Genomic DNA, 9,154 nt, shown 5'->3' with positions numbered 1-9,154 from the left:
TCAATCAGTGACTTCAATCTAGAAACAGTTGCAACGGTAAGAACAGGTGCAAACACTATCTGCACAATCTCTATTAGCTCATTTATTAGATGCACATATGCATTGTCATTCAAGCTTCGCAAAACAAATGGTAATGTCCTTAGCAGGACAAGCATTTGCCCAGACGACTGTTTTAATTTACCGTCACTTGACATTAATGTAGTTAGTGAAATTGGGGATGGCCGATCTCTCACATCCAGAGGGGAATAAGGGAAACCCAGAATAGCAGAATTCACAGAGTCCAGATCCATCACTCCTGACTGAACAAGATGGTGCAACACACTCTTGATTTCCAAAGGAGCTGTACCCTCCAGAATGACATGCATAATGTCTTGAGGAGTTTGTTGTATAATGTCAAAGGCAGGGAATTCAACTAATTTGCTCCTTCGATTGATCCCATATGTTGTTCTCAAGTTGTTGCGAAGCAAGTCTGTATCTGCCTTTTCTATTTCATGGGTCTGCCTGATATGCCTCTTCAATGTTCTTTTAGTAAATGCATCCTCATTGAAGTGTGACTGCATGTCCTCAAATGAACACTCACAGTGTCTGCATTTACTATAGGCAAAGCCAACGCCCTCCTTGAACCCTGCCAGTTCATGCTGTGCCAGAGTGTCACCACAGACAGAGACCACGGCACCAAAAATAGTTTTCTGTCCATTAATTGTTTGCATTTCAACACCATTGTACAATGCATCCATGTCTTCTTTGATTCTGTTCAATATTACATCTATACCACACTGACGGAGGTCTACGGATCTAGCCATGGCAAGTAATCTAATAGCAGCCAGTTTAGACCTGTATTTTGGATTAATGTTTGCTAGGGTGTAATACACCATCAATAGTTTATTTTTTGACGTGAAGGATCCGAGTGGATTACAAATCTCTATTTCATCTGTGTACAGAACAATTTTCAATGCATTTGGTTTCTCTGAAAAGAAGGGATGTGCTTTAAAAAAGAAGCCATCAACAATGTCCTGAAAAAATCCCTCTTTGCACCTTTGTGGTCCCTTCTCAATCATAGAGAATATCTTCGGGTGTGATAAGAATTGCTCTAGACTTTTGACCAATGGTATGTAATGAAAGACTTTGTTTTTAATGAAAAAGTCTTGTGATGCTCCACGTTTCCTCTTGCATATAGTTTGAGAAATTGGAATTTCGTCTGCATCCAAAATGCTTAACTGCTTCTTCATAGCACTGTTCTGTCGAAATGTTGTGGTAACACTTGTGAATGGGTCAACAAAACTGTCAAATACATCCATTACTTCTTTTTGGAGGTGTCCTGATGTGTTTTCCAAATGCTTCTTTAGCACCTGCTCTATCTGGCTCCTCAGGTTGCTCACCAGTGACGACTGGTACTGCTGCACTCCAGCAACAATGTCATTCATGCCTCTCTGAAAATGAGAAGAATAACACAACTTCATGATACATGTAGTTTTGCTCATGACATGGACATTATTATAGGCAAATGACTGTAGTGAATAGGAGAACATGGCAGGCAGACTGACCACCAACCATAACAGGACCTTTTCAACAAGTTCTACTTTACTACATGTAACTGTAAATAAGCAAATAAAAATTGTGGTCTGTTTTGAAAAAATATTTTACCTGTGAGAGACGGTGCTTGGCCCGAGCATTTATCACAAAGGCAGTGGCCTGTGTGGTCAGATCCTAAAAAAGTTGAAATTGTATTGAGTATCCTGATTTTATCTGACATTCATAGTTACATGTCAGGCACAATGTTAATCACAGAATAAATAGTTCTTATAAATAGTCCTTTAATCTAGCATGTTTTAGCTGTCACATAACATTTTGTCTTTTCATTCATACATGAGGTGTCAAATAATACTGATACAAACAATACAGACTGTGTGGGATTTCAATCTGATATGAAATGGCTGAGAATTTATTGGACTCAGTATTCATCGTGGTTCTTGGATGGTCAATTTCAGTGGGCTATCACCAGGAGAGTAACTTACCGGTTGCACAGCTCTGTCTTGGTTTGTGTCCATTTGCCCTTCATCTGTGTCAGTTGTACAGAGTAGTGGAGAGCTGGTGATGCTGCAATCCTGTGAAAGATAATCAGGTTGAATGTTGTGCTGTATCACACAAGGAACCAATAACTGGACGTTTTTCTTAATTTCAGAGATGTATTTCATTCATTTTTATATTTAAACATTTTCAAACAAACCAAGCAGCATATTTTCATGTAAGTAAAACATACTTATAATCATTTTTTCTTCGTGCGTGACGTTCTGTTACCTGTTAGACCCTCTGACTGATTGACGATGGTAGTTTGTGCCAGTAAGTGAAACTAATGTTGACAAAGCGATGATACACGATCGGGGGCGTTTCCGTGTTTTATTTTGAAAATGCTCTGTGCGTTTGACTTCACGGACTAGAGAGTCATAATCGCAACACCGGAAGTCAAGCGCACAGGGCATCCGGTAAATTTCAAAATAAAACACAACAGACAAACTTCCGATTGTAAATCATCCCTTTGTCAACATTAGTTTCACCCACTGGAACAAGAAAAAAGTCAAAAGTCAGTCAGAGGGTCCTTAAGCCAAAGAATATCTTTGCTAAAGTTAACAGGATGTCATGGAAGAAAAAAAATGGGTCTAATAGTTACTCACCTGCTCCTGAAGCAGTTCTGTTGGCAGCTCTTGGCTTTCCTCTTGTGGATGTTCCGTTGCGTGGTTGCCATCTCCTGGATTGGTGCTTGGAAGAAGATGTTTGGCGTGTCTTCTCTTTACATGATGATAGAATGAGTTATACACTCGATATTCCTCAGTACACCCGTCAATACCACACAGCAACCTGAAATCCGGACTGCGGCTGTGCATTCGATTGATGTGGCTCAATAAAAGTTTCAGTGAAAAAGTGATGAAAACAAGGCAGATAACGCACCGCCAAATCATTTTAAATTAACAAAGTTATATTCAAAACATGCACTGTTGGAGTTTCTTCTGTAGTCTCCGAAAACGACGGGGAAAAGTGAAATGAAATAGCTTAAGTACTTCACCATTATCTACAAAAATAGGGGAGCTCTATGAATATTATTAATTTTTTTTATTAGTAGTATTTATAATGTATAGGAGTGACTGGTTGCAGTGATAAGTCTTTAAATATTCTGTATGAATTTCAAAGTATGACTCTGTCAGTTAGTCATATTCTCCATTTATATAATATTTACATGTACGTTGTCCTCCCCCACCCATCTTATGACATAGTACCTTCCAATTGGGAACGCGCCACAAGGGGTCAGTCAATAGTCAGTTCAGGTGCAGCTGCCGCCTAAACTAGCTTTGTCTTTAGCTGACCTTTGTCGTGCTGTCTGGCCTTTGCAACTCCTCTGAACTCGCGACGCCATGGATGAAGATGGAGGGGCTTTTTCGGGTATGGATCCTACAGCATTCGCAGTGTTGAAAGGTAATGTTAATTTGCTTTTTTCTGTCTTTGGGAGTTAAGCTAATTGTGAAGTTGGCTAACACGTAGTCGCATGCTAATTTTAATAAACTGGTTTACTTGCTGACCTGTTACATGGAGGCTATGAGCAGTTAATTAGTAACTACACAAACAGTCACACCTTAAAAAAAATTATTGATAGTGTTTTATTGCCAGAATCCGTATTATGGTACAGAATGTAGGTAGTTAGCTTCATTTAGCTTTGGCTTACTTTTTTGGCTAATGTTAGCATGACATGGCGGGAGGGTCTGACTCTCTGCACAGTTTGGGAGGGAAGGAGGGGGGTGTAATATTATACTTGCTCGGTCATTGCAACACTGTACAATTAACTGTTTAGCAGCTCAGCATTTATTTATGTTCCCATGCTATCTGTGCACGTGTGTGGGTAAGAGAGACACTGAGTCCAAGGGGCCCACACTGAAGGAGATGGGAGAAAGTCTCCTTAATTAATGGGAAATATTGGTTGATAGGGTTAATAAATAAAATCAGATAAAATCATAAAATAGATAAAATCATTTCTGCCTTTAGTTGAAATGGTGGAAAGACTTGACCTCCTTCCTGCTTGGATGTGTGCTTCTCTGCTGCCACCATTAGCACATTCTTACCCTTTGAATACAGATTGTGACTTAACAACCAGTTTATTAAATTATACTGTATATTTATAATGTGGCTGTTTGTGTATTTCAGCTGCTAATATCAGCACAGACATGCTCCCAAGTCTTTCTAAGGAGGACTTGCGTGATCTCTTTCCGGGGCCTGAGCACTTTTTAAGAAGGAGAGCCATTTGGAAGATGACACATGGAGAAAATCAGGTGATATTACATTTTAACATTGTGGAGATTTGATCATGCCGTGATTCATAATTTCAGTGAGGCATTGCCTTTATGGTAGTTGTTTCTAATGCACTGCTATTGACTTATGATAAATGCTTGTCTTTTTCAGGGTGAGGATTCAGACAAACCAGGCACCTCCTCTGGGACTTGTGAGCTTGCCAGCTCCCACTACCCCGCTACCTCAACCCCTGTGCCCATGCTTTCTTCCTCCCCCACTTCTCTCCCCCCTTCAAACCTAGGAGACCAACGTGTTAAGAGCAGAACTGTACAGTTTGTAAGCCCGCAATATGTCGTATACACAGACACAGAGCTGGAGCAGTCAAGAACCACCTTTTTTGAAAAACAGCGTGCTGGACAAGAAGAGGGCTATACACTTTCCAAAGAGCTTCGCTGTCGCTTAATAAGAAATACAGTAACAAGCATGATTTCCATCAAGAGAGCTGCAGGGGATGATTTCCAATATCCATGCAGCCGTGAGCTAACTGTGATGGCTAAGCATCTCATTGAGTACTACCCAATGCTGCGGGACAGGTCTGCAGCCGGTCGAGCTGAGTGGGTAGGAGGATATGCTTTATTTAGGATCAGTGCTTGTATGGTTTCATTTCATTTTGATTAATGTAATTTTTACACAATCTGTTTTGTGTTTTTGTCAGGAATCTGTGAAGAAGCAGCTTTTGAAAAGGGTCCAGAATGTGACACCAGCTAAAAAGAAGCAGGGAGCAACTCCTTCGAGAAAGAGGCGACGGGGCATTAGCTTTGAGAGTAGCAGCAGCCTGGAGTCATCCGCTGATGACACTGAGTCCAATGCTTCCACCATAATCTTGGAAGGATCACCACAAGCAAGCAGTTCCCCAGAGGGTGAACAGTTGGATGGTAAGAGCACATATTGAGATTGTGTTTTGGTGTTAAAACTACTAATAGTATTGACAAGGGGGGATGCTTTAATGAGGTTTTTTTTTTTTTTTAAATATAAAACTAAATTAATTATTATTTCATTATACTTTGGGTATTTGTTTTTGTTATATATCTTAAAACTGTAATGGTAGAAACAGTGATAGTAAATTCATTTCAACAGAAGGACCTGAAACTACTGACAGCCCACAGAACCAGGCTAGACACTACAGAGTTCTGCAGGAGCTATACAAATCCAAGCCCAGACCCAACAAGAAGGATGTTGCCCAGCTCTTGGACCTTGAATACCAAGCAAGACGGGCTTACATTGACTCGGATGTTATGAAAGAGCAGGATAGACCTACCAAAATTCTTCATGCATATCCCTGCTTCAGAGAAGTGGATCATGTAAGCAAATCAAATCATTTTAAGTTTATATTTGATAAGATTGTAGTAGTAAAACATTTATACTGATATTTTATTTTTAAAGATATTTTCTACATGTCTTTTTGTGGCAGATCATGGGTGAACTGCAGAGGATTCTCACTCAAGGAAAGTCCCACTTGGTACCCGAGCTGAAGGATCGCTGGGGGTCCTTTTGTGAAAAGGCCCAGTTTTATGGGGTCTTCAAAAAAGTCATGAGGCCTCCATCGTCAAATAAAGGTAATTACAGACCTAATAGAAAGTTGTTGGCCATGTTTGTTTAATGATTTGTTTTGTTTTTTGTTTTTTTTTTAATAACTGATTGCAGTAAATAAAGTTAGATGGTTTTGTTTTTCACAGTAAAGCAAACCATTGCCATGATGAAGGCTTTGCCGGACCTGTTTCCATCGCCCGTTGCTCCACCCAAGAAGTTGGGGCATGCGAGTGAGGGTATCCTTCACATCCTTGAGGTAAGAAATTCATGCATGTATGACAGCGTACAGTTTTTCTTGTGTTCCATTACTTGACCACAGTCTCTCAACAATGAATTGTGTGTGATTGTTTTTCTTTTTGTGTTTCAGTCTGCCGAAGACCCCAACACCTTCCTCCAGGGAAGACCACTGCTCAGCCCCGTCGTCATTGTGTGTGAGACCAACTGCATCCTGGCTATTGGCACAATGCCTATGTTCATCTTCCCAAAAGAGGACATCCCTAACAGCGTGATGTACATAATGGCATGCTACTACACTTTTCACCTCACCTACCCGAAATGCATAGCCACACTCCTCTCTGTGGTGCAAACAGAGGTCTTAATGGACAACATACATGACAGAGACATGACATCCTCATATAAGAAAGCTATGGCTGAGTGGAAAAGATTCATCACAGAGTAGTACATAAATATCAAAGCTAATGTCTGGTTCCATTAATGTTTGCCTTGAGTAATACAGTTTGTTGAGGTCACTGGCACTGTATCAGATGTTTATATATTGTTATGTATGTTATTATACCTGTCAGTTTAGGCTCCACCCACACTCTCACCACCTCATATCATCTCTCTCTCACACACACACGCACGCACACACACACACACACACGGTCTGTTTTGCACTAGTTATAATTTCTGTTGGGTGATTTTAAGCAGGAAATAATTTGTTGCCTGTGTCCAACTGATATGCAGCTGCATGCACACTACTTTGTGTGAGTGTATATACTGTATATCTGTGTGAGTATAAGTGTATTCAAGTGTCACTTTTGCCTTTTAGCCTTGAGGCTGTCATGTTTGTTGTACTCATGTGCACGTTAAATATAATAAACATTTCATTTAACCAGGTCTGTGCCATTTCCTCTTCTAGTACTGTTAGGATCACTGATTATTTAAGCATTAATTCCATGGCTTGTGCCTTATTTCAAGAATTGTAAGAAAAACATTGTACATATGAGAAAAATGTGCTTAGCTGTATCAAGAAAAGTACACTAGTTTATAGTATGACTTTGCTGGTTTCAAGAAATATAATGCCTAGTGCATGTCATTATATCAAGATTATGGTTCTAGCATTTACTTAATTTAAGAATATTTTTCAACATATTGAGAAAATAGGTCAGGTTTATTTCATTAGAATCAAGAAAAATGCACTTGTTATTAGTTAAAATACACTAATTCTAAGGTATTTTTGGGTTCATTGACGTTAGATATTTTTACTTGTTTTGGGAAGTCTTGACAAGCAAAATTTTCTTGTTCCATTGGCAGATAATTTTGCTATTTTTAAGCAAAATAGACCTAATTTTTGTACTTTTTTTTCTTGCTTTTGAAAGCTGGCTTTTTGCAGTGTAGACTTGCGAAAGATTGTGCGAGTTTGATTATTTTAGTAGAAATAACGAACACAAATCTTGCGAGAACTGTGCAAATAAAGAGTTAGAGCTTCTAGACACGACCGAAAAAGGTGCACAGCTCCAAAAATAGAAAATCATATCGTGGTGTCGATGTTTTTAATGTGGCGGGCTGCCATAAATAAAACACTATTCACTGAAACACTGATCACTGACCTGCTGTGATGGAAAAAAATAGTCAGATTCTTTATTTAGGTATTTTTACACTGTGGTATTAGTGTTTTTACTGAATTACAATTTAAAAATTTTGCATGTTATTGTTTCCTTTTTTGAAAAATCAACATTTTTATTGCTGTTGTTGTAACTTTAATGGTATTCATATTGGTATTTTTGGATGACTAAATACAGACCTGCAAACTCATAAGAGGAGAAAAAGGTGGCATGTTGGAAAACCAGTCCCCTGTCCTCTGGGGGTCTGGGAGCGTCCTGCTCCAGAAGAAAAATGTTGTGATTTTAACATGTGAACAAAACATTCTGGTGACTGTTTTAGTTAAAAGAGTTAGTTGCATCTTCTGTTTGTGGTTTCTGCAGACATTACTACCTTTACTTTTAGTAATTTATAGTTGTTCATTTAATAGACCTGTCTTATCTTCTCTTTTGTATATTACCATTGTTCTTAAATAAAGCAAAAGTAATGTAATAGAAAAAAAATGCAGACCATGCAATATTTCTTATCTTATTACTCAATTAATCGCCAGAATAATTGATAGATTATGCTTTCATTTTACTGGTCCGGCCCACTTAAGATCAAACTGAACGTGACGGCTTCAAATATACATTCAGTTGTCGTAAAAATTCAGATGAACGTCGTGACTTGAAATGGTTTGAATCGGTTGAAATTTGTGGAAGAAGAAGCGTTACAAAGCTTTTTTTGAATGGGATTTAATAGGGATGGGAATTTTAATGTGGAATATTTCGGAAAATTTGAATGTTACGGAAAATTGAAGAGCTTTCCAATCGTGTCATAATAAATCTGAATAAATTGAAATTTGAACGGTTTGAATCGGTTGAAGTATGCTGAAGTTACAGGACTTTGAAAAACGCGGCGGAAAAATAATAATAATAAAAAAAAATAAAGAATTTTGGTAGTAGAAGAACAAAGGGTTTGAATGCTTTCAGCATTCACACCCAATAAAAAAAATAAAGAATTTTGGTAGTAGAAGAACAAAGGGTTTGAATGCTTTCAGCATTCACACCCAACTAGAAAAGCAATTTCTGAAGAAATTGCGGGTGTGAATGCTTCAAGCTGAAGCCAAACTGCAATGCTGCCTTGAATACAAGAAAGTTTTGAATCGTTTGAATGTTTGAATGTATGTTGAAAGGCTGACGCCAAACTGAATATCTGTCATGAAGATAAATTAATATCTGAATTTGGTAGCATATTTGAATTTTTATTAAAGAAAAAGTTGATACCACATTGAATAGATGCCTTTAAAATAAATATATATTTGAATGTAATAGAATATTTGAATTTTGTTAGCAAGGTGATGCGACACTGAATAGCTGCCATGAAATTGTAATAATGTTAGAATTATGTAGAAAATTTGAATGTTTGTTAGAAAGATGAAAGAAATAAATCTGAAGAAAGAAGGGTAACAATTTTACATGAAGCA

The 9,154-nt window shown here is 38.2% G+C and overlaps 2 protein-coding genes across 2 annotated transcripts; one reads left to right on the top strand and one right to left on the bottom strand.

Moving 5' to 3' along the window:
- Window positions 1-2,743, bottom strand: LOC146322275 (uncharacterized). Its single transcript, XM_084725107.1, is given in 8 exon segments — window positions 1-18; window positions 234-299; window positions 581-638; window positions 773-816; window positions 819-1,430; window positions 1,645-1,707; window positions 2,016-2,097; window positions 2,673-2,743. Coding segments are annotated over 8 exon segments (1,014 nt in total).
- A 664-nt stretch (window positions 2,744-3,407) lies between these two features.
- On the top strand, window positions 3,408-6,544 carry LOC146322274 (uncharacterized). The gene is made up of 8 exons (XM_084725105.1): window positions 3,408-3,468; window positions 4,192-4,321; window positions 4,524-4,893; window positions 4,991-5,210; window positions 5,413-5,636; window positions 5,747-5,891; window positions 6,012-6,121; window positions 6,233-6,544. Exons 1-8 carry the CDS (start codon window positions 3,408-3,410, stop codon window positions 6,542-6,544), a joined length of 1,572 nt encoding a protein of 523 aa, XP_084581231.1.
- Window positions 6,545-9,154: the final 2,610 nt, after the last annotated feature.

Source organism: Lutjanus erythropterus, chromosome 8 (genome assembly GCF_056507025.1).
Source record: "Lutjanus erythropterus isolate fLutEry1 chromosome 8, fLutEry1.hap2, whole genome shotgun sequence".
NCBI lineage: Eukaryota > Metazoa > Chordata > Actinopteri > Lutjaniformes > Lutjanidae > Lutjanus > Lutjanus erythropterus.
The sequence above is the reverse complement of the archived record's forward strand: the minus strand, read 5'-3'. Positions and strand labels throughout refer to the sequence as shown.